Source organism: Silurus aristotelis (assembly GCF_946808225.1).
Source record: "Silurus aristotelis genome assembly, chromosome: 5".
Classification (NCBI taxonomy): Eukaryota; Metazoa; Chordata; class Actinopteri; order Siluriformes; family Siluridae; genus Silurus; species Silurus aristotelis.
This window is the reverse complement of record NC_139578.1, coordinates 8,111,211-8,137,144: the sequence shown is the minus strand read 5'-3', so window position 1 is coordinate 8,137,144 and position 25,934 is coordinate 8,111,211. Positions and strand designations below refer to the sequence as shown.

At 40.1% G+C, this 25,934-nt stretch overlaps 1 protein-coding gene and 1 long non-coding RNA gene across 2 annotated transcripts in view; one reads left to right on the top strand and one right to left on the bottom strand.

Moving 5' to 3' along the window:
• The window catches only part of LOC310726390, a 106,898-nt gene extending 97,800 nt beyond the window's left edge, over positions 1-9,098 (top strand). Inside the window, exon 9 of the long non-coding RNA XR_014533713.1 lies at positions 8,174-9,098. This is a non-coding gene — a long non-coding RNA (uncharacterized lncRNA). The remainder of the gene's footprint in view (positions 1-8,173) is intronic.
• Positions 628-24,671, bottom strand: fam49ba (family with sequence similarity 49 member Ba). The gene is made up of 11 exons (XM_083541842.1): positions 24,621-24,671; positions 8,666-8,755; positions 8,373-8,494; positions 6,586-6,691; positions 4,990-5,126; positions 4,017-4,094; positions 2,271-2,387; positions 2,085-2,164; positions 1,844-1,970; positions 1,690-1,760; positions 628-1,021 (listed from the first exon to the last, which is right to left on the bottom strand). The coding sequence occupies exons 2-11, from the start codon at positions 8,736-8,738 to the stop codon at positions 955-957; spliced, it is 978 nt and encodes a 325-aa protein (XP_083397968.1). The 5' UTR covers positions 8,739-8,755; positions 24,621-24,671; the 3' UTR covers positions 628-954.
• Positions 24,672-25,934: the final 1,263 nt, after the last annotated feature.

The window sequence follows — 25,934 nt, the reverse complement described above, 5'->3', positions numbered from 1 at the left end:
CCAGCCAGCTGAGAATGAGAATGCAGTGCAGAGCCTTTTCCAGCTTTGTTTTTCTCCCACATAGTTTTGGACTTTTGGCCCTTTTGGCAGGGAAACATGGCTGCAGTCAGGGCTGAAGGGAGATGATTGTACAGTTGCTCATTTGTTGATTCAAGGATAGGAAATCAGAAAGATGATATGTGATGAGAAGTCCAGATGCTTTGTTAGTAACACGGATGTGGGTTTGGAAACGATCTATTTTGACCAAAAAGCGTGCAATTCGTCTGGAACTTGAAGAATTTAAAAAAAATTTCTATTCTGACGCGAAGTCCACCGGCGATCACATCCATATGCTCTGTGTTTCTGTGAGAAAACTACTGGAACTTCACTTACAAATTTAGAATAGAAATAGAATAGAATAGCCTTTATTTGTCACATATAATCTACAGCAGAGTGAACTTATTTTCTTCTTTCTGGGGTCAGAGCGCAGGGGCAGCCATGATACGCACCCCTGGAGCACCAAGGGGTTAAGGGCCTTGCTCAAGGGCCCAATAGCACCAGCTTGGCAACCCCTGACCTAGTCGCTCCCAACAGATTTAACACTTAGTGATCATGCCGCATGCGAAAGAATGTGCTCACCAAAACCGATTTAAACAGCTACAATTTATTTTGTTCAAAAGCTATTAAATGTCAAAAATAATAGAAAAAAACAATGAAATTACAAGATATTTGTTTCTGCCTTGGCACTCTGTCATCTATTTAAAAAAAACAAAAAACACAGGCAATAACATAAAAAAAATAAAACATACAGCAGTGGAGAGCCTTTTCTGAGTTACGTTAAGACCACCCTACAGCAGTGTATCCTGATAGCTGCCATTCTCTCTGTATTTAAAAACTCCCACTAAAAGCAGTCTCATCAGAAGAGGGTCGCGATCCTCATTATGTTCCCAAAACGGTACCATTATGTGGATGCTGTCAGACTTGTAACATGTTTTTGATTTGCTTGGAGGTAGTCTCATCGTTCAAATGTTTTGTCGTGTACCTTTAATCGAAAGACAGCAAAAACAACTCAGAAAAATATATCTTAATGTACATGATTGTTACAGTCATTCTGGGAAAAGACTATAAAATACAGGGTGCACCAAAAATCTACAAACATGGGGGAAATAAACGCTTTATAGCGAAAATGTCTTAAAATTTTCACAAATAATTTATTTTAGACCCTCTACACACACACGGCCCTGTTGCCAAACTGGATGACAGAATTTTAGAGGTCGAGTGATTTTACCACTGAATCAACCGACAGTTAAAAAAAAAAAAAAAAATGGATACTGGATTAAAAATAAAAATAAAAAAACACTATGAAAAATTGGTCTGAACTTTATTACCAAAAACAAAACCCCAGAGCTTAATTGTGAAATATGAATATTTATTAATTATAAATAAAAATATATAATAGAGCTCTGTGCAGCGTGCAGTCTCGTGTGTAAAAAACAAAAAAAACAAACAGCAACTGGGGTCAGTGATTGGCCTCTAGAGGCCGCTCTTGCAATGACAGCAGACTGGAAGCCGGAAAAACTATCGGTGCCGATTAATCGGCCGACCTCTATTGTATTTACACTGGCACACAAAAGGGTGAAAGTCCCCTGTATATAAAGAATTTTGGTACACCCCGTTTTGTAGTATTGAAGCGAGCATGATGCAACAAACCTGAGCGCATTAAGGAGACCTTCTACTCTGTTAGGTGGCTGATCCCGCAGGACTTTAATGCATCCTTTCATCTGTGAAACACAGCGATTATTAGATGATAAACCTATGTGACTTGACATGAATGCGCACGTGTAGAATGAATTTCTGCACACACATCAATTTTCGAGGACTTGACAAAAGCTCCAGCAGGATGAACGTAGTCGTAGAGGATGATAACTCCCACCATCACACGCAGGCAGAATAACACTGTGTCTTCACTCGCGAAACGGGTACGGTACTCCCTAAGTGCGTGCGCACACACGCGCACACACACACACACACACACAGAATAAAGAAATGACTATAGTTCCCTTAGTAAAAGAGCAAAAAAGGCAGAATGATGTAAATGAACTTACGGTGTGTCTAACATGACTTTACACACACATGCCATCATACCTAGGCAATCTGTTGTGTTTTCTATGGGTAAATCTGAATTCTGTCAAAATAAAAGAAAATAAATATATATATATCAGATACATTAATAAATTGACAAGCAGCTTTCAAGATTAGAATGTGTTAATTAACAAACTGTTTAGACTGACCTCAGATACAAATTTCGTTGTGGCATCGCTTAATGTTTTCAGCATTGGTGTGGCATTGGCATAGAACAGAGACATGCGATTGGCCAGTTCGTTGTTTACTTCGTTCTCTTCCTCTGTCTAAGAACAAAACAATGAGTAGTTAGAAACATCCGTGACGAAGCTGCTTGATCGGATATAAGCCGACTTTTGACCTGGCCTCTTGTTCAGCAACAGTGTCTTTATAAAAGCTTCTTTCTAACCAGACAGACTTTTTTCACATGATTTTCCTCAACCATTACCAATAAGGAGTTTTTTGGAGGCACTTTTGGATTTGGGATTCTATGCAGCTCACTCAAGTTCTTCTGCAACATCAGTAAACCATGTCTTCACCTTGCTTTGTTTCCAGTTTCTTGCTGGAATGTGTGTTTTGGCCACACTGAACCTTCTAGGCCTACATAGAGGTGTCCACATACATTGGGTCAAATATTATATGTAACGAGAGAAATATTTAGTGAGGGGTTTCTAAAGTCTAAGCTAATTTACATTGTGACTTTTTTTAAAAGAACTTTCTTTACAAATTACAAAAGTTATGCAGCACAATTCAACGTTTTCTGTTGCTGTAATAATCGGGCGATTAAGCGATTCGCATCTCGATGCATAGCCAATGATACGATTCATTAAAGCTACATATGAAGCAGCTACCAATGCCATGCGATACCATACAATGTAATATGATGCAGCTATATTGCTGTTCTGTCTCCAGGAAGATGCAGCTCTACCTCTGCCATGTTAATCTGTATTCTATGTCACTCTCAGGACATGCCTCGGTCTACGTAGTGTTGCGATACGTCATTCACGTAGCAGCAGCGGTGCTGAGAGAACGCGCTCGAGAAACAGTTTAGCGAGGAGAAACCGATCGACACAAATTATTGGTCACTTGCTATATAATAAAAGTATAGTGTATTTTTTTATAATTATAAAAAGGCAAATATGTTAAAATCGATGCATCAAATCGTTAACCTCTATGCCGACGCACCGACACGAATCGGTGAATCTTACCATCACCAATAGCTACTGTTATACCAAGAGCTTGTTTTCGTTGATGCAAATCAAAGCGTGAGCCTGGATCGTGCTGATTGGTGGCATAGTAAATAATTGCATGTCAATTGTTGGAGGACTGTCATCATGTGATCTGACAGAAAACATATCGTAACATACCATATTAATACACATTAATATGACAGGATATTACAATTGTATCCCAAGAGCACACATCAGTTCTACTCTCATGCTGAAAAAGCAGATTTCAATAACTATAACCTGTTCTTTTAATTTCCATTCAACGTGCAGACGCAGTCGGTGGACTGTGCAGCGCTGCGGCTCACAATTCATTAGGTGAGGAGGCGGTGATGAGTATTCCTTACTGAAAAAGCTTTTAATTAGGAAGGCAAGGTCATACAACCTCCGTCTCCTCTCGAGTTAGGAAAAGTTACGAGTTTGAGGCCATTAGCATTCGCTTGTGTCCACCCCCTCACTGTACATGATCAACCTGCATCAGCGAAAAGTAGCCAGATAAAAGGGAATAGATGTATGAATGAAAATGAGCATTTCCCTGACTCAGGACCTCGCTTACTTAATGATCTGAGCGGAGCGGAGCGCATCACACCGCTGCTCGTTAACCCCGGACCCTAGTGAATTGCCACATCACTAAAACATAAACTCTCTGATAACGAGATGCGTTTTTTTAACGAGAACACAAGCACTTACTGCCACGTTGTTGATTCTCCTGCGGCTCAGGGTCCGGCGGTAATAGCTGAAGTCGTTCTGAATGGCTGGATTAGTCATCTGGGAGAAGAAGATCCAGAATTAGTCATTCAGGCTTTTACTTGTGTTATACCTTTGCACATAAAAGGTGAGCTGTAATAAATGACGCACATTAAAAAACAAAACAAAAAAAAGACAAGCCAAGCCATTATCTTGTTGATGTTATGCACCCGTGTTTGATGTCCCAAAGTATTTTATGCCTCTTATAACTATTTAGATTTTTTTTCCCCATCTACTTACATTTATAGCTACATTTTATATATGGGAATGTCTTTAAATCCAGCTGGTTCCTTTTATAACTTATGTGCAAGCTATAAACAGCTGTTTCCTCACCTTCCTTTCTTTTATGTTGTATCTCTTAAAGTTATACAAGCTTGACATGTTACAGAGAAACAGTAAAACCTTCTGACAAAGCCTTAACTAGAGATTTCATGCAGGTGTCACAGATTTCTGTTAATGAACACATTTTCATTAACATTTATATTATGTATAGGGTCCCTGTGACTGAAAAAGAGAAAAGGTAATAACGTTTCTAAACTCATGTTGCCAAATTTAGAGAGAAACACACTTTTGCTTCTCTGCACCTGTCTCTTTGCTTCAATTATCCAGTAAAACAGCTGCACATCCTTTTGTCCCTGAACATGTCCCATGCTGCAATGTGCTCCGAGATAATCTTCCATTCTTTCCCCCCCCCCATGAATCTCTACATCAGCTGTCTCAATTAGACACTCCTCCTTTTTCCATCTTCCCCTTATCTACTTTTTTTGTGTCTCTTTCTCCCTCAGCCTAATGTTCTTCTGAAGAAGCTCTTTCGAAGGGGTGATAGTATTGACAAAGGGACACTCCAGGCTTCCGTTAGATGATCGATTATAGAGAAGAAAGTAAGAGACCGTCGTGTCTGTACGCGTACTCGTACCTTGAGCTCATCGAAGCGCAGAGTGAAGTGCAGGATCTCCGCAAACTGGCGCGCAAGAGCCTGCTCCTGCTCCAAGTGCTGCGTCGGGCTGCAACATGCACTCGTTAGGAATCCCAGCAGGCCGTGCAGGGCACCTTCTGCACGACCGAGACAACAGACAAACAGGTAACATTATATTACAAATAGACCCGGTGGACGCAAAGAGAGGTAGATTGATGGCTGGACAAATAGTTTGATGGATGGTGGACGGAGATTTAGATGGATGGACGTGTTCTGTCTATCATAAAAAGAGAATTTGTGAAAGACGAACTCATGGGCAAACAGGACATTGCTTTATATCAAGAATCCACATGAAAGAAAATATCCCAGAGAACGGTCTAGTGCGAAGCTCGTTCCTAAGTGAGCCGCGTAGATCTATTTATATCCACACGTGTTTTTAACAGCCTGGTCAAATATCCGGCAGAGACGAATAAATCTTGGTAACAACTAGAGACGTTTAGCCTTTGAAACATCATCTCTAGAGAGTGCTGCAGTGGTTAGTGATTATGTGAGATTAGGGGATGTGTCATAGTTAATTGGGACATGACCTACTAATCCACATGACTCGCTCTCTTCCTACAGATCTGATACTAAACCTGTACCTACTCTCCTCCCATTATGTCTTCATAATTCTTTTTTCTTAGTGATCACTTACTCACTACATACAACACTGTGTGGCATCTCGTACTCGTAATGTTAGAAATTAGACTCGGCGTGAAGCATGAACGCAGAGCATATTTTACTTGAGGACTAAGAGGTCTTGCCTCACCCAGAAGAATATCTTAATCCAATTAAGAGGCTTGAAGAGGCCTGAGTCTAACCTTCTCCAGCGAGCATGAACTGCAGACAAGTATTAGCACTAACTATAACGTAAACATCGTAATCCTAATAGCATTAACCTCCTCAAAACCCTCCACTGTGAAACAGCCCAATACGATGCTGGGACTATTTACTGTTCAAGTAACAGCCGTGTGCAAATCATATAAAGAAAAGAAATAAAGCGCAGGGACACTGTTCTTATAGAACAGAGCTGCAAGTGATGGTGAGCGCTGGAGACAGCGAGTGAGGTTGAGGCTGATGCGGGTTATACAACTCCTTTATCTGGGTGCTGATGCAAGTCAAAGATAGGTTGTTCAGCACTGACCGTCACATAATCGAGTGTCAGTGGCATCCCTGAGCTTAAGAAGTGGTGCAAAAATCACTTATTATTTTTAATTATTACCAAAACGGATTCTTTTTTCTCTTACATATCGAAAGTGATGATTTGGACCGAAATTATTCCACATCCTAAATAAATACAAGCAACTAATGTTCTTTAGGTGTTTAGCATTAGGGGGACATTAATCACAATAATGAGCTCAAAACGTTCTCAGAAAACTACACGTCATTCCAGATTAATATGAGCACTGGCTATTGTATTATTAAATTGTTTTATAGCACAAGCCCAGTTTAGTCACATTCTACAGTTCGTCTTTCTGCGCAAGATTAAATCTTAGCGTTTGTGTGTGTGTGTGTGTGTGTGTGTGTGTGTGTCAAAACCACAGTGAAGTCTCATACCCAGCTTTAAAGAGAACTCGTAAAACCTCTTTAGTTTGCCCACCAGCGGCACCACGGCGTTCCAGGCTTTCTCCTGCACGCTTTCATTATTCGGCTGCTGGATGGCCTGGATACACAAAAACACACAGGGTCAAGATCTGCTCGCTGACCTGAATAGCTTTCACACGGACTGAAAAACGGCACCATTTTCCAAGTCCGGCTCCTTTTAAACGTTCCTCGAACACTTCTCTCAGCACCGTGGCATTAAACCGCACTCCTCCTCCATTCGTCACCTTATCAAAGACCGATTCCGGTGTGATAAAGCAGCTAAACCACCTCAGTGACACCATGTTTCCCGGGAACGCGTTGTGGATTTTTCTGCCTTTTTTTTTTATGTATCTGGTACATATTTCCTCACAGATACGATCCTGGGCTCATGTTGGTTCAGGCAACCAGCAAACTTTTAAAAGAAGGCCCATTGTTTCCAATGGTTTAAGAGCCAACCCGTTAAATAATCCATTCTGAGTTTATGAGCATGAGTATAAAACTAATCACAACTGAAGGATTTTTACGAGTGTTACCTCTGACTGAGAACCCCCGTTATCGTCTAATCATCGTCAAAGCATTCACAGCGCAATAGACCCAAGATACAGTTTATAGCTTTACCTTGTTTTTCTTTTATAGCGTTTGAAAAACAAATGACGTAGTTCACTGCAAATTTCACTGTGCTCCAAATCATTGTCCTGTGTATGGGCATCAAAATATCAAAACTAATATTGATATTCATTTTGTAATAATGTAAAATAATAGGCCTGAAACAAACTCACCAAAAGTTTATCCGATAGCGATACGACAAAATTGTAAAAAAATATTTACATTTTGGCAAAATGTGTCAGCGTTCAGTTGTCTCGGTGTGAGAGCGTGTGTTTTTTCCCCCCTGTGTTTTTGGTTTTAGCCCAATTTTAGCTTATGTTTTTCTCCTTATTATCCTTTTTACTCGCTTGTGAAAGCGTCCGCTGCCACACACACATATACTGTAAAGTTTATACATTACAGTAGTGCAAATTGCTTTGTTTTGCTGAATAATGTACTGTTCTTTTACTAAAAAAATACACTACCCCGTACTGATCGTTCTTTTGAACGCAATGCATTGTAAGTTAGGGACTACATGTATTTATTTTTTTGTGAGGAAAGATTAAAAAAAAAAAAAAAAATCTAGCTATCAATAGTGGACGTGTGCAGCGCTGCTTATCCACAAATTTCCGCTTGGTTTTGTTCTAGTCAGCAGTATCAGGTCGGATAGCTGTCGAGTATGAAGTGTTCGTGTTTACAGCAGATAACACAGCTAAATAGTATTCGATGTCGTTTGTGTCTCCTGTCCAAAACGAGTGGACTGACTTTTTCTTTTTTTAGTCGCTGCCGGACACAAATTGCATGAGAATCGCAGACGTCAGGAACTCGGTTGAGTTAAACAGCACTGGACGATTGTAAGCTGTATTTGGAAGTGTCACTGGTGTGTCTGATCATACGCTATTGACTCCAACACTGTAAAAATCTGTCCTGCACAACACGAGCTGTCATGACAACCCAATGTTTTTCTTCTTCCTAGACCTACCGCATTTGGTTGCTGGAACCGAACCGGCGGTGCAGACTGCGAAGAGTCTTTTTTTCTTTTTCTTTTTTTTGCAGTGGAAATGCACAGAACAGTTGGAGATTCGACAGCGGCTACGGAAAACAGCCACGTCCTGAAAAGGCTTTTGCATGACGCTGTCCTTTACGCCCTACCGCTATATATCAAATACGCTCACCTGTCTAATGGCTTCTCCAGCTCCACTGTAGGACTGCAGATCCATTAAAACACTCATGGCCTCAGTCAGAACCTCGTTCATCTGTTCCCATAACTCTCTTTCTGCTTCAGTAGGCTTAGCATCTGTGAAAAAAAGCAGCACTGGATTTTATACACACAGGCACTGTGTACACTCATTCACAACCAAGAATTCTTCCTTTGTTTCATCATGTATAGAAAATGTTAGATGGTTTGTGAGATCCCCTGATACATCAACAACAACATTAAACAAGGATTCCTTGTTTAAACACTTACTTTCAAAGTCGAGGAAAAAGTTCCCCGCATTGTTATCGATGTCCCTCGTCAGGACCTTAATCAGATTCCCCATGCCGTCCAATCAGAAACCTGACAGAGGAACAGGAGTGAATTAGAGATGATATAAAGATCATATGAGCTTGCTGGGGAACCCGAGCGCACGCAATAAATCAGCGAAGTCTAGCGCTTGTCTAAGCTCTTTGAACATCCCCGAATAATTACTTTTCCCCAGCTTTGAATCATACTCATCCCTGTTAGACATAGAAGTGTGACAGAGAACAGCTGTTCAAGGCGATGGAGACGGGCGAAGACCAACACCACACAAAACACACTCTGCCACGGTCACACCAGGATCAACAGATGTAAAGGTTTATATCTTTAGTCTTATTAACCCTTAACACGGATGCTGCAATAAACCAATTTCACGGTCAAATTTGTTATGACACTGCTTTCTTATTTCATTAAGTGTTATAGAGACATGACATTAAATAGTAGCTCTCAGGCCAGGCTTTCACTAGTGTGGGTGTGTGTCTGAAGCATGGAGGTATTTGTAATGGACGTCATGCGGCTCTCAGTAGCCCTAGACATACTTCTGCATCCCGAGTTCTGCACTAGACTGAACAAAGTCTCATTTTTGCAGCAATGAACGTCCACCTGGTTTAAAGCAGTAACTACACCGACCGGGCATGACATTATAAACAGTGAGGTCAAGAACACTGATTATCTCTTCGACATGACACCTGTTAGTGGGTGGTATTTATTAGGTAGCAAGTCAACAAGCCAAATTGTGACGTCTAGACGACTGGGTCGGAGCATCTCCAAAACTGCAGCTCTTGTGGTCTTCCTGGTCTGCAGTGGTCTATCAAAAGTGCTCCATAGAAGGAACAGTGGTGAACCAACGACAGGGTCATGGGCGGCCGAGGCGCATTGATGCACGTGGGGGGCGAAAGCTGGACCGTGTGGTCTGAGCCAACAGACAAATTTCTGGAGAAGTTAATGCTCGATGGGTCAGGACTGTTTTGGCAGCAAAAGGGGGACCAACTCCATATTAAGCAGGTGGTCATAAAGTTATTCCTGGTCAGTGTGTAAATGCTGTTTAAATGGCAGCATTTTTAGTGCACATTACTACTATACTTGTAATGTTTCAGGCCACTCACTGGTTGTCAGCTATATAACTAACCTGGAAACCAAACTGCTCCCAAACACCACACCTTAAATATTTCAGGGGATTTTTCCAGCATGCTCACCATATCAATTGGTATTTTCCTTGAGAAAAAGAGGGGAAAAAAAACATGACTCGGCCTTTAAACCCCCCCCTACCTTCTTCTGGGTTTTTTTTCTTAGATAAAGAACAAACCTCCTGCTCCAGATATAACGTAATATAATCTGTACTTCATGACAAATACATTATGCATCCTAATAACTGACATCAGAGCTGTTTAAAAGTTTCCACCCCTGGCCCTGAAATATCACTGGCTTTTAGACTGCTGTATTTCTCTTTACTCATTACAGACTGAAATTTGCATGTTTCGCCACATTACTGTGAATCTATCATTAAAAGTGCTATATAAATCAAATTGAACTGAGCTGGCCCTGAAGCAGGAATCACTTCGCTGAAAATCCAGGAATCCTCTCTGGTGAATCAGTTGTGTCGATATACAGGAGTCGTCTCTTCCTGAAGCAGGGAGGTATTCATTGCTACACACGATACGCAGGGGTTCAAACCACCTACGAGAAAGGGAGGATCGTCTGTGGAAAGAGACTGACCTCAAACTATAACTGCAACAGTCTGCTCCAGGCTCCACCAAATTCCTTTTGCAGGATTAACTCTTTAAAAGCAACCTCACTGCAGAAACTAGGACTGCTTTACAGAACAAATGGAGCAAGTGGAGTGAAAGGAGGTAAATGGGTCAGCCCCTGACCTACTCTGCTTTGTGTGTGTGTGTGTGTGTGTGTGTGTGTGTGCGTGCGTGCGTGCGTGCGTGCTCCTTCGAATACTACATATGCAGCCATGCAGAGGGAGTAAATAAGCACCGACGGCTCAGTCCTGAATACCCCAAATCCACCTTGATGTGCCTGGGATGGGGGGGGTGGAAGGAGGATGATTGAATCCAGCTTGTTCATTTGACTAGCACTTATCTGCTCTGTCCTCCTATTGGCTCGCGACATTCTGCTGTTTCCATGGAGCCAAAAAAACGGATCTCTACACTAAAAATAATGCAGCAGCCAATAGGAGCAGCTCTCTGGGGTGGGGCGAGGTGAGAGCATGGAAGATGATACTCAGCAGCCTTAAAAGAACATCGATATAACGACTGTAGTAAGTGGAACAGATGCAGGATCAGAAATCGGGGGGGGGGGGGGGGTGGCTGGGGGGGACTGTCAGATTGAAGTGCTCGATATTGTTTATATAAATTTTATTTTATTTTTTTTTATTTTATTATTTTTTTTAAAGGCACCCTTTCTAGAAATTGGCCGGAGTTAAAAATGCTGTGCAAGTACATAATTTGATTTCTATTCAAAAGAAATTAGCATTTCCCCTGAATGTACAGAATTTGTTCATAACCCTGCTTTAAGTGATGCTCATATAATTTATTGATCGCAAGGAAAAATGACCAAGAACGGCTGTCGCTCGACACTCATGGGATGAGATCCGAATGAGAGAGTCTTTATTACAATCCCCAAATCCCATTAGCGCAATGCGCATGGGAGCACGCGTGTGTGTGTGTAAATCTGTCAGTGCAGGGTGTGTGTGTGTGTGTGTGTGTGTGTGTGTGTGTGTGTGTGCAGGGAACAGCATGTGTCAGCATGGAGAGCAGCGTGTGTGTCCACGTGCCCTCCACTATTACTACTACAACTACTACAGCTCAGCTAGTGGCGCACATAATGTAGACCCGCCTTCCTCTCTTCCACATCCCACACACACACACACACAGACACTGCGCAAAGCAAGCTAGAAGGAGGGGAATGAAGTCACATGGGCAGGAGGCACAGCGGGGTGGGGCTCTGCAGTGCTGGGGTGCTGCAGTGAGTTGTGAGAGAGTGAGAGAGCGAAGCACTGCATCCCTTCTGACCCAGATTGAGTTCAGCATGAAATGAAATGAACCCATCACGGTGCCACATGCTCATCTGTGCGCCTAAAGCTGAAGGCCCGTCTTTACTCAGGCAGGTCCAGCAAAACCTGGAATTATGAAACTATGGAACAGCATAGCCAGGAATTATGATATTAGAATAGCTCACTTTTTTAAATTGGTGATAACATCAATTGTTCTCTCTGGGACTTCGCTCTTCCCTCCTGGCGCACATGCTCGGTCCATCTCTTCTCCCTCAGCATCATTTCCCATAACTCAACCCCCCCCCCCCCAACCCGTGTAGACCTCAGCAGTGGCATGACACACTCATGAGGCACTGTGTATATATCTACACACACCAGCATTACATCCCACAAACAGCACTGTGTTGCTTTAAAGTGGAAAAGTGAGGCATGCAGTTCCGGCCAGCTGTAGTGACCAGGCTAAGAGCCTCGCCGCTGAGCAATGACTCACGCCCACAAGGAGAAAAAGAGCGAGAGCGCAAAATACAGACTCCACCCAAATGCGAGTGATCAACAAGAAAAGCATGTGAGCTAAAACCGTGCCACCTCATCATCGTGCTTGGCTGTCAACACCGATGATCCATTAACTGGTTGGTTCATCATTTATTTGCCATTTGATTAACGGTTGAGCTTGAAGTCATTATGTAAATACTAAATAAATCCTGCCCCGTATCCTGTTTCTCAAGCCTGTTTTATAAATTATCTTAAACTCGACAGTCTCGATTGTTCCTTCACAATCTTTTGCAACTCTCTGACTTTACTGTGCTGTAGACAAATCAGATGGCTTTTTTTTAAGTTACTGTTTGACCTTAACATTATATCTGAAATCTAAACCTAATAGTGAAACTTGATTCTGTGTCTGATGAACAGGATGTTCATGTCGCTCCAAAAATATAGGGTGGGGTTTTACTGCCCCTTAGTGGACAAATTATATTGGTGCAGTTTATTTTGTCATGGTGATTAGTATGTCTTTTTACAGAAGTAATGCAGAAACCCTTTTGTAATTATATTTAATGAATTTTTATTGTTCACATTTTTTTTCCACCCTAAAAGCTCAATTTGGGAAAAGGTTGACAAAGTCTTGGCCAGACAAATCTTTGGCTAGAGCTCAAACACCGTTTGTCGTTGACTCTAAGGTGTTACATCCTTGCAATCCATGGGTCAAAGCGAAGAAAATGTCTAAAGTCTAGTGAATATCGATCATTATAAAAAATACAAAATAAAAAACAGTTAAACTGTCAATTCAGTTTTGCAAAGGGTCTCCAAAACCTGGAATGAGATATTCCACCATCAAAGATGGTACTCGTGTTTATGAGCTCAATCTTTGGTCACATAAAAAGATAATTGCATAGCTTTGCCACTAGGCGTGGGAACGGGGGGGCGGGGGGCTACAAGTATGCAACCTTTCTTCCAATCGACCCGAAGCGTATGTCAAATAAACAGGCTAAAGAATTGCGAGCACCTATTACTCAAGGTAAACGGAGGCCGATATGAACGAAACTCTGTGGCAATAATCGTCCAGATGAGGGCGATAACGTGTTTTTCAGGTAAAATTATTGATTGAGTGTATGTTTGAAATATTGTGTGATATACAATCTTCTTATCATTTCATAGATCTCCTCGTGCCGAGCACCTTTGCTTCAAGGACCAGTGCTATTAATCAAATTGTTCATTAATTATAGGTACTAGTTTTTTTTTTTAGCCTGATCGGAAACCAAACCAATGCAAACGTTCGTGGACAGTGAATATAAATAATTATTAAAAATAAAAGTTGCCAAACAGTTTTGAAATAGGCAGGGCCACTTTTACTAAAATGGCTAGAACAGATTAATGGAACGAGATCTCTCCACCAATCTCAGTACACTGTATAAACTCAATCTTTGTTCAAATTAAAACAATGCCGATCTTGACCACTTGGTGGTGCTATAAGATGAACAAAACAAAAAAAGCGACTATAACTATGCATCTGTTAGTCCTATCAAATTGGCATGTAGTGCCTTTGGCCAATGTGCCACAAGAGTCTATGAGGACATTCACGTATCTCAAAAAAAAAAACCTTTCCATCATCGGCCAATGAAGTTCGAGCACCAATTACACAAGGTTAATGGAGGCTGATGAGAATGAAACTCGGTGGGCATGCTCATAATAGTTTTTTTTCCTTATGGTGTTCAATGCCTTAGCTGCCTGAACCCTGGTAATTACTGTTTTCTTTTTTATTTGGATTATATTTTCAAAACTGTCTACAGAGCATCTATATTTACACACACATACATTTTATATATATATATATATATATATATATATATATATATACACACACACACACACACACACACGTGTATATATATAACCGTGATAAAAAAAAAAACAACAATTACTTGAAAACATTAAGAAGAATATTTTGTCTTTATGCTCTATGTTCAGTATGGATTCACTAATAATGAGCATATAGTTGCATGAAGCATCCATATTTCTCAATGTCCACGTTGATTAGAGCATTAAAAACTTAAAAAAGTATTAATTTAATGTATATTAAGAACAGATATAAATGTGAGATACACACAAACACACACACACACACAGCAGGCAGCATAAGTATTGAACACGTCACCATTTTTCTTAGTAAAAATGTATTTCTAAAAGGTGCTATTGACAAAATCTTCATCATTTTTCCCATAAATCAAGAACCCATGCAATCCACACATGCAACTAAATCAAACCCAAGATGTCTATAAATTAAGTTATGTGCAATAATGTGAAATGAAACAGGGAAAAAGTATTGAACACATGAAGAAAGGGAGGTGCAAAAGCCAAGACACAGCTGAAATCAATCAGTGCTTAGAAAGCAATCCTGCTCGTGTCAGTACAAACTAATATCAGCTGCTTCAATCCCAACTGATGGCCTGCATAAAAGGTGTCTCATCACCAATGTGTCACACAAGGAAACATCTCATGGTGGGTAAAAGCAAAGCGCTCTCTCAAGACCGTTGTAACCTTATTGCTGCAAAACATACTGATAGCATTGGTTACAGAAGGATTTCAAAACTTCTGAATGTTTAAGTGAGCACTGTTGGGGCCATAATCCCCAAAGTGGAAAGAACATCATTTCATCATAAACTGGACGTGCTCCTTGCAATATTTCTGCCAGACGAGTAAAGAAGAGTCCAAGAGCCAAGGACCACTTGTGGAGAGCTTTAGAAAGACCTGGAATTAGCAGGTACAATTGCTTTAAAGAAAATAATAAGTAATGCACTCATCCGCCGTGTCCTGTGTGCACGCTCACCACTGGGAGAATACCGGGAGAATATAATCTGATTAGATGAGACCAAAATGTAACTCTTTGTACGCCATAATACACACCATGTTTGGAGGACAAACAGCACTGCACATCAACCCCAAACACATCATACAGTGAAGTTTGGAGGTGGGAACATCCTGGTGTGGGGCTGTTTCTCAGCATACAGTACTGGCAAACTTCATTTATGTTTGAAGGAAGGATGAATGGGAAAAATATACCGAGAAATTCTTGATTAAAAAATCTGCTGCCATCTACCTGGATGACGATGATGAAACGAGGGTGGACCTTTACAGCAAGACAATGATCCCAAACACACAGCCGAAGAAACTCAATTGATTTCAGAGAAAGAAAACAAAGCTGCTAGAACGGTCCAGCCGATGGTCTGACTTGAATACCATAAAAAATCTATGGAAAGAACTAAAAGAACAGAGTTCATAGAAGAGGCCACAGGATCCTTCAGGATTTGAAGAAGGTTTGTGTGGAAGAATGGGTCCAAAATCACACCTGAGCACCGTGTGCAACTCGTTTCTCCATACAGGAGGAGTCATGAAGCCGTCATTACCAACAAAGGCACAAGGTATTAAATACATTTCGATAAGCGTGTTCAATACTTTTCCCCTGCGTCATTTTACATTATTACACTTAATTTATGAACATCTATGGTTTGGTTTCCTTGCATGTGTGGATTGCATGGGCTGTTCCCAACATCTGGTAAAAATATATTTACTGAGAAAAAGAGTGACGTGTTCAATACTTATTTTACACTAATTTTAAACCAACACCCCACCCCACCCCACCCCCCTGATAACTGATGACCGATAGCTATTTTAACGTTTGTGTGTAAAATATATTTTTTGTAATAGTAAATGTCTCAACATTTCCCATCACAAGGAAAAGTGGTAGGCAAAAGCAAAATAAATACAAATGAATAAACCTTTCACGTCTTCTGCAGGGCTGCAGTGTGTAACGTGGGAGGAAAGACGTCTCAATCTCTATTGCTTAACAGCCTAAATACAAAAACCAGCTCTAGGATTACTGGCAGTCTTGTTAAAAACTGTTATTGAAAGAAATGTCGTATTGCAAACATGACTGGCATTTTTAACGCTCATAAACACACACATTATGAATTGGTAGCATTAGGAGTTCCTTAGAATTTTGTTTACTCTGGGTATAGTTACTGCATGACACGGTGGGCAAATTCCCTTCTTTAAAAAAATGAATCTGAATCTCTGGATGAATCCTCTTTTACCAGAATGTAGGAACATGTTGCCCCTGTGCACATTGAGAAGCAAATCTCCGCACCATGATCCTATAAGAAGTACATCGATTTTACCACAATTTTGGTAGGACACTTGGCGTCATGGACCTATGGACTCCATGAAGTACCAGGAGACTCATTCTAAATGAACATCCTGGCTTCCTTTTGCCATGAAGCTACAACTGGTTTGATCTTCCAGTAGGACAATGATTCATGCCAAAGCATGGTTTGAATAGCAGAGACTGTATGGGAGAAGATCTAGGACTGTGGACATTCACTGCTCGGTATTCTCAATTTAAATGTGAATAATTATCAATATTTTAACTTCGATTAGAGTTCCACGTAAGAATGTTAATAATCTTATAACAACACTGAAAGTCATGTCAATGAACATCATGCACAGTGTCCAGCGCCTGCTCCTGAAGATATGCTTTACATGGGCTAGAGTGGAAGATCTTGAGTGTCTTGCTATAGAGCTCTGACCTCAACCCTATTAAACACCTGACTTTACTATCACCCTCACACAATGGGGGAAATAATTATTTGATCCATAATAAAAGGTTAATAATTTAATATTTGAGCGAGTGAAATAAGTATTTAACCCCCTAACAACCAGCAAGAATTCTGACTCCCACACACCTGAATTAGTCCTGTCCCTTTAGGAAAGAACTCCTAATGTGTAGAAAAGAATCGCAGAATCAACCTCTTCCATTTAAACCACCATGAGCGAGAACAAAAGAGCTGTCAAAGGAGGTCAGGGACAAGATTGTAGACCTGCTCAAGGCTGGAATGGGCTACAAGTTTTTGGTCATCGTCGTGTCAAGTCCCATCCATGACCCATCTTCATGTGTGTGCTGAGGTCAGGAGGTTCTCATTCAAGATTATAGAGTGCATGGTATTAGGAGTTTTTAAAAGGGACAAGACTAATTTGTGTGTGGGAGTCTAGAGATTTTTTTCTGACTTTTCTCTTCTTTGTAATGGAGTAAATTTACAAAATCGGCAGAGGATCAGAGAATTATTTCGCCCACTGTAGTGGAATGAGCACAAAATCTCCACAATTGCACTCCAAAATCTAGGGGAACATCTTCCCAGAAGAGTGGAGGCAATTATAACAGCGAAGGAGGACAAAACTTTGTGCATGTAGTGTATATATAGAAACTTACATTCTCACAGTGTATACACTTCTACTACAGTGCTGATGAATTCTTACATCTGATCAGGTGGTGTGGACTGAAAAACTTACTGAAGAACATAACTAATGTGGTGACATTTTAGAAAGGAGGTGTTTTACGTAACATGAGTCTCCAGGATTAGAAACGAGTTTATAAGAGGGACAGCGCATGTTTTGGAGACAAGGTGAGGGAGATTGAGATGGTTTGGACATGTGGGGAGGAGGGACATGTGGGGTATATCAGTAGGAGAATGCTAAGGATGGAGCCACCAGGAAGGAGGAAAAGAGGAAGAAAAAGGAGGAGGTTTATGGATGTGGTGAGGGAAGACATGCAGGGAGTTGGGTTGAAAGAGGCAGATTTAGAGGACAGGGGGAAGAAGAAGATGGAGAAGAAGCTCTATATTTAGGATTTCCAAAATGAGGCGTCTTCATGGCATGACATTTTGAGCGGTCTGTTGTTTTTTGTTTTGTTTTTTAGGACAAGCTGCAGAACTTGTTCCAGTGTCCATTATTCCTTTAAACAGTGGCGTCTTTTTCACCTTCTTTTAACATTTCATCTCTAGTATCCGTCCCGATGTTGAATCTCGGGCATCTCAGACTAAATGTAATGGAGCACAGCATCACCTCAGACTGAACTAGGCGGATTTTACACTCATTACAGCATTCAGAATTCGATGAGCGATTTACAGACAGGATCTGTGATATGACGTGATGGATGGATTGCTAGATACTGCTTTTTATGGAAAGAAAAAAAAAAAAACCTTTAGAAGGGCAGAAGCTCCTCATACTCTTTCTGCACTACAAACGAATTTATTTGCATGATGACATTTGCATTCATTCCGCAGGACATGCGAATGGGATAGAACCGTGCTGCATACATGGAAAACTAGTCAAATCGATTTCATTCTTACATAACATGCTTTGGCATCTTTTTCTTTAGTCAACCGTTTTTCCACACAAGCAAAGTTTTCATTGCCATTCATCATATGTCTAAGGTCATGTGCAAAGATTATTTTCCATTGATAAACGCTACGCTACGCTACGCTACGCTACGGAAGAAAAAACAGGAATAAAGATAAACCGGTGCTTTTTTGTTGTTGTTGTTCTATTTATTACCTGCTAAAATCGTAAAGCAAATCTTCCATAGTTGCATTTAGACAAGCAATAAAAGTTTTTCTCCCTTTCAACCTTTTTATACCGATTTGAATGAACAAAATAATCGAACCAAAAAATGGCTTTGTAACCGTGTTCGTCATTCACTGAGGTATATGCACTTTATGGACAAAAGTATTGGGACACCTGACACCAGCCAGATGCGATTATTCCTCAAACAGTTACTACAAATGTATATTCACGATGCCCCTGTGCACAAAGCCAGCTGCATGAGGATATGCTTTACATGGGTTGGAGAGGAAGATCTTGAGTGGCCTGCTATAGAGCTCTGATGTCATCCCTAATGGACACCTTTAAGATGAATTGGAACGCTGACTGCACCCCAGGAAAACAGAACACTTTCCTCAGCAGACAGCATTAATCATCATCACGTGTGTGTTTTGATAAGACAAAAGGAGACAATCCTGACCACAGCTCATGTTCATTTTTTTATTTTTTTTAACAATCTGAAAGATGCTAATAAGCAGGTCACACTTTCTGTTTCTCTGAGGTCAGGGTGAAAGACAATGGGCCACACGTCAGGGTTTTTTTTTTTTTTTTTTAAAGGTTTAACGTCTGATCAACCTGGTTTATATTCTTCCTGGGAGATTAATGGGTGCTTGTTACATGTTTTTTGGTGCTTATTGATGTTATGTTATGAAAAGAAAGGAATTGCATGTAACTGGACTCCATATTTAATTTCATTTAACTGCACTAAATGTCTAAGACTAGAAAATACTTGTTCAGCTCCACCAGAGGGCGCTATTAGCACAACTAACTTGTGTGCACTCTGATGAAACGCAGCAGCAGCTTGAATGTGTGTCTGAATGAAGCATATAATTAAATCATGTATAATGTATATACATAATGAAACCAGTTTTTATCCTCTTTTTAAATCCTGTGCCTTTATAACATTAATATCTAAAAGGGAACAAAATTTGTGAAGAAAGAACACATTATTATTATTATTATTATTATTATTATTATTATTATTATTATTATATGAAACTCTTAATCCACCATCATCACAGCAATCACTTTCTCATGCAGGATTTTAATGGATATAGATATGGATAATACCTAATATAATTATGTAGATATTATATAGAATAAAAATATACCTTTTATAATAGAAAAGGTTCTGCGTTCCTAAGATTTGACTTGTAGAACCTGAAAAATGATTGAAAATCTGAGAGAAAATGTAAACGATACCTCACGTAAAAATAAAAAAAAAAAAGTTACGCAATGTAAAAAATTATAAAAAAAAAAAGCCTTGTGTAAAGTCGCTTAATTCCTAGTATCAGTTCATATTAATGAAAAAAAGCTATCACAAGCAAACATAATACAAGCAAATCAAGGCTTTCAGTCAGTCTACGCTAAACCAAAACGCCGCAGTGGCTGAGCTGTATTACTGGAAGTCGTAGTGTTTAGGAGGACCACTTTCATGGTACAGTCATTATTCACTTTCAGCTCTCTATAATTTTTTTGGCTTTTATGTTGGGTTTCTGTATGTGCTTGGTTCTTTATGGTTGACTGGATGTTATGAACGTGTGCTTGTAATATGGTATTACCAAAGCATTCAGAAATCCAGCAGGAATATTTAGTTGGGTATAAAAAGTCGAGATGTTAATTGGATGAGTTTCTCCTATCGTCCGGTGTATTTGAATCCTAATGCTGCAGCTATTGTTGAAACGAGGGTGGAAATAATCCGTCTCCTGTGTCAATCACTGCAAAATTTGCCAATTGTGTGCATGTGAGCTCACATATGAGGAAGAGAGCAGAAAGATCCTCTTTCCTCTTAGCGTTATGCTGCGCTGTATTGCAGAATTCCCTCATAAAGCGTACATTCGAGTCCATTTCAATTCGTTTGAATAAAACTTGACCAATGCCAAACGCAGCTCTGCGGAAAATATAGCCATTCTAAATGATTCATTATATCGCTAATGAGGAAGACAGGGTTGCAAAGAAAGTCTTTTCCGGAGACAAAATGAGGAAGAATCTAAAATATAAGTCAAAGGGGATCTCTGCAATCCCCGCCTACAACCCTATGGTCAAAAAGTGCAATTGTGTAACTACGAAAGTCAATTTTTTTCACCGTATCAACTACACACAGGTGGAGACTTGAATGCAAAACTCTGAAAGAAAAAAAAAACCTATTTGAGGGAAGGGTTTCACATTCCACGTGTTAAGTCGGAGTAAGATTAATGCAAGTACAATTTTGGCCTCAAAATGAAAGCCTTTAAATCCAGGCAATACTATTTGCCTGATCTGATCTGATCCTAAAGTGTTTAGCTGCGTTAATATACATTTTAAAAGCAGGATTAAACTTTATTAGTCAAACTGCAGAATCACTGAGCCGCAGCACAACAGTAGAAGGAAAAAAAAAAGAAGAAAAAAAAGCACAAGCAGTAACATGATGGCTGCCAGACTTGTGAGAACATGTGCTCCAAGGTGTGAATGCATAAACACTGTTGCCTGGGCTCATATTTTCCCTCCCCATCAATATTAGTAATTACTACACAAATACTTGCTCCAATGCTGGATTTATGGGGATTTAGAGAGAACCAATTAAAAATACATACAATATACCTACCACTGGACACAACCTACAACTAAAACGTATTCCTTTTGATGATAGCCTGCATGGAAATGACGTCAGTGCTGTCCCTGAACTGAATCATCAGGATTTTTTTTAATTGTAGTGGTTCTGGGAGTTCAGTGGTTCTCAGATGCTTACGCGGTTAAATCCAGACACAACTGAAACGCCACTGTTCAGCATCTTGAGAAGGACCTCAAACTTAGGAACTGCTGGCAATCCCGCTAAGGCAGGACAACATTAACATCTCCAATTAACTTGCACATCGATTGTATTTAAAAAAAAATTTTTTTTTTTTTTTTTTTTTAGAGCAACCTTGTTTAGTCAACTATTTAACTAATATCATTGCTCAGGGTTGCCAGATTCAGTACAGTCCCCATCACATCTACATCCGAAAGCAAAAAACATGAAGCTAAACACTCCACCCTCGCATCACAAACAAGGCTGAAGTGCAGTGTTAACCCGCTTTCCAATACATACAAAAATAGAAACAGTTCTGTACATCACACACACACACACACACACACACACACACACACACACACACACTCTCTCTGGACTGTGCATTGTAAGTGCTGCACAATGAAATTCGACAAAATCCTGGTGACTGCAGACTGGATTTCTATTAGCACAATCTGGCATCCCTGTCATTAACTGAACTGTGGCGTCTGCTCTTCCTCCCCTGAGTATAGGGTAGTGTGAATCCTGCACAGTGAGCTTGTTGCAGTTCCTATTTTTTAAGCAATAATAACTCTACAGAGCTGAATGCTGAAGCCACCCCATAGTAAAAAAGTCCTGCGACTCGGTGACGGCTCATACCTGTCAAATGTTTGTCTTCTGCCGCACAAAAGAGCTCATTAATATTTCAACAGAATTATAAATGTATGGAGTGAAAATGAATGAGGAGTGATATCATCCTGACAAAATAAAGCTCCAACACGCTGCCTCTACTGTAATCCATCAATACCTCAGTTAAACACTTGGGCTGGTTCTAGTTTACTTGAGTGGTGGTCGATAAAATTGAGAAAAGAAGAGAGATATGTGCATATGACGCCGTTTTAGCACGCTCGATTTAAACCGCGTTACATGCGTGTTAGTGTGCAAGATAATTAAAGGTGCACGGGAAACCTCACTGTTATACTGAGCTCCAAAATAACAACTTCCTCCTCTTAGATCAGACAAGTGACACAAACTGAAAGTTCAGGCTACACATGATAATCGCTGCATACATTTCAACTTCCATTTAGGCAGCACAATGAAACAAACATCAGAACTACATACACCTCTTACTTCTGGCTAGAGAGCATTGAAAGTCATGCTCCTGCACTTGAACACAAAAAAAAATTAATAGAGATGTTTAAAAAGGAGACCAACAAACACTCTACTCTATTCTACTGTTTACTTTCCATCTAAAACAAAAAAGAACAAAAGGCGTGGTATATCATTGAAAGCATGACTGCATAAACAACTGCTTAATGATTTCTCTAAATCGCACTCGACTTTTCAGCCGCGCTGTGTAGAGGAAGCTCTGTGTGCACGACTGGGGAGAGAAGAAAAAAAAAAAGACAACTTTTGCACTTTGCACAGCAGACAGACTATCAACCCCATCAGGTTTCAGTGCAGAGAAGAAAACACCTTTTAAATAATTTATTTCCTGTTGTTTCGCCCGAGATATTGCTTCTGAATAGACACAGTGGGTGCAGTTGACAGACTGGTCAAATGAGCAGCTGCCGCTCTGACAAAACGATCTGTTTACATGCTGTTTTTTTTTTTTAATGTGTAACGCTACACTCTCATATCCTTAAATCAGGATTAAGCCACCATGTTGCCACAGATACATATTTCTACAGAAATCGGGCTGATTTTGAGTTGTAGACAGTTTTCTTGAAACAGAGATGATTGATGTAAATGCTTACTAGGAGAATACCTCCACCTCCACCTATTAGTAGCCATCAATTCTCTGTTAACCAAAAATATATAGAATATAGAGACTATGTTTCGTTCTCTTACTACTTATATTATATTATAGTAATAGAACAATTTTGTATTACACTGATGCATCACGTTTAACCAGAGTTCTATAAGAGCAGCATTCGTGCATCTCACTTGTACCCGTTAATATAATATATAATGGTCCTAAATGCAAGTTTGGACAGGTTACCTGCACCTGTGTCATGCCCTGAGAGCTGGGTGACTTGACGATGTCTTATCAGTGTTCCTACATCTTACAGCTGGTGGTATTCAGCAATAATATGAACCAAAAGTGTAAAAGGTCTCGCGCTGGTGCAATGGGGTCCAAAAATAAAATCACAAATCTGTATTCGCAAAAAACACACACGATCACACCGATAGGGATTTTTTCTTTTCACCTACCGCCATTCTTTTGGGACGCGAGACGAACCAGAACGTCTGGAGGAAACCCAGAAAAAGACACGCATCATTTCAGGGACCCTGGACAGCTTTTAAGGACAACTACCACCTCCTACATTTTATGTAATGTCCTTGCAATATCTCACAATATTTCATACAGCGTACATGAAGGACATAGATATGCTGTTCTACTTGGTTGGGTAAGGAAGAGACCGTTTTCAGTATTTTGATCACACACCAAAAGCGTCAGTATTCATCCAGAGTGATGATGTCAACATTTCTTTCAACACACAAACTCATATGTGTATGTAATCAGGAGGGCACTTGTATGTGTGCAAAAATGGTTTTTCATGCAGCTATGCATCAGTACAGTAGAAACTTCAGAGTAAGGAACTTACCACCACCAACACCACCACCCCTCCACACACACACACACACACACACACTTGTTTAGTATCAAACAAAATCAGGAAGTGGCACAATGTGCCTTCACACAGAGGAAGTCCAGAACCATTTTCTATTATCAGTTCTCAAACTAAAAAAGAAAAAAAATCCTCTCTCAATCTAGCGGCTGGTTTGTTTCTTAATTCTTGTTTGTAAAAAATGTTTTTTTATTTTTTTTTAGTTGCTCACCTAAAGATCAAAAAGTTGTATTCTAGTTTTTAGACTTAACATTGATGTTGCACCTGGCAAAGAAAACAAACACAAACAAAACACACAATCATGCAACAGCACTTCACTGCTTATTTGTAAAAAAAAAAAAACTTACCAAAAAAATTATAAAAAACAAACAAACAAAAACGAGGTGTCTTAATGTTAGTGAATAAAATGTATCTAAAACACAAAAGTTTGTCCAAACTGACTTGTGTGAGTGTGTTTGTGTATACATGTATTTACAGTGAGCTCCTGTGTTGTATTTATACCTGAGTGTCTCATCACCTCCAACCCTTTTCGTCCAATTAAATACAACAAATACACATTTGTTACCAAAAAAAATAATAAACCTGTATTAATCTCACCTTAAACTCTGAGTGAAACGTCTTCAAAAGCACACACGCGGAGTTCACGAAGGCGAAGTGCAGGCGCTCAGCTGCTCATGGTGAAGCGGAGCTGCGTCTCCATTTTCCGGGTTGCAGGAGGATCAGCGCTGGAGGCTAAACTTTATGTGAGAAGATCAGGTTGGTGAGTGACAGAAGGCAGGCGCGACTCTAAAAGGCAGTCCTGCCTATAAAAGGCATTGATTTAGAGAGAGGAAGTGCTTGAAATTAGCATACACACACACACACACACACACACACACACACTCTCTCTCTCTCTCTCTCTCTCTCTCTCTCTCTCTCAAACTAAAAATGTGTGCATCTGTACTCGAAACCAACGAGTCACTGCTATGAGTTTTCTGCTCATGAAAACTTTCAAACACTACAACTTACATTTTAACACACAAAAGCAAAACAATGTGGATGTAAACATGTTAATAATCCAATAGTAATTCAATGTGCCCTACAAAGGTCTGGGTTATCTTCTGGCTTGTCCTCTCTTAGTTCTACTGCCAGAGCAGAGGTGGCAAAAGTACACACATCCTTTACTTAAGTAGAAGTACAGATACTCATGTTTTAAAATACTCGGGTAAAAGTTGAAGTACTGATTATACCTTTTTACTCAAGTGAAAGTAAAGAAGTCTTGGCTCTGACATGTACTTAAGTAAAAAGTAGTTATTACTTCTACCTGTTTTAGCTGTTAACTGGACCTCACATCATATTGGATAGATAGATAGATAGATAGATAGATAGATAGATAGATAGATAGATAGATAGATAGATAGATAGATAGATAGATAGATAGATAGATAGATAGATAGATGGATGGATGGATGGATGGATGGATGGATGGATGTGATAGCCTAGTGGGTTAAGTCAGAGTCCCCACGAGGATGAGTTTGAGAGTTTGATTCCTGGTCGAGCTGGTTGCTGTGTTGGTAAATAAAACTTCTGGACCTTGTCCACTCTGAAAACATTTCAATTCTGTGTTGGATTAATTTCTTAATTTCCTGGTCTTTAATGAAAGATAACTCCACCAAAAAAAAAAAAAAAAAAAGCACTTCAGTGGTAGCTCAGTGGGTTAAGGCTTGTGCCTGAACATGGTCCTTAATATAGTCCACGCTGGTGATAAGGTTTCAAAGCCAGTCCTACATGCCTCCTTTTCTTACTGCGCTGGCATGAAACAAAGTATGAACCCTCCAAAAAAGCACACATGCTTTTCAGCAGTGGTCGCTCAGTGGTTTAAGGCTTGTGCCTCATCTAAACATGCTTCCCAGTCTGATCTCTTCCATGGTT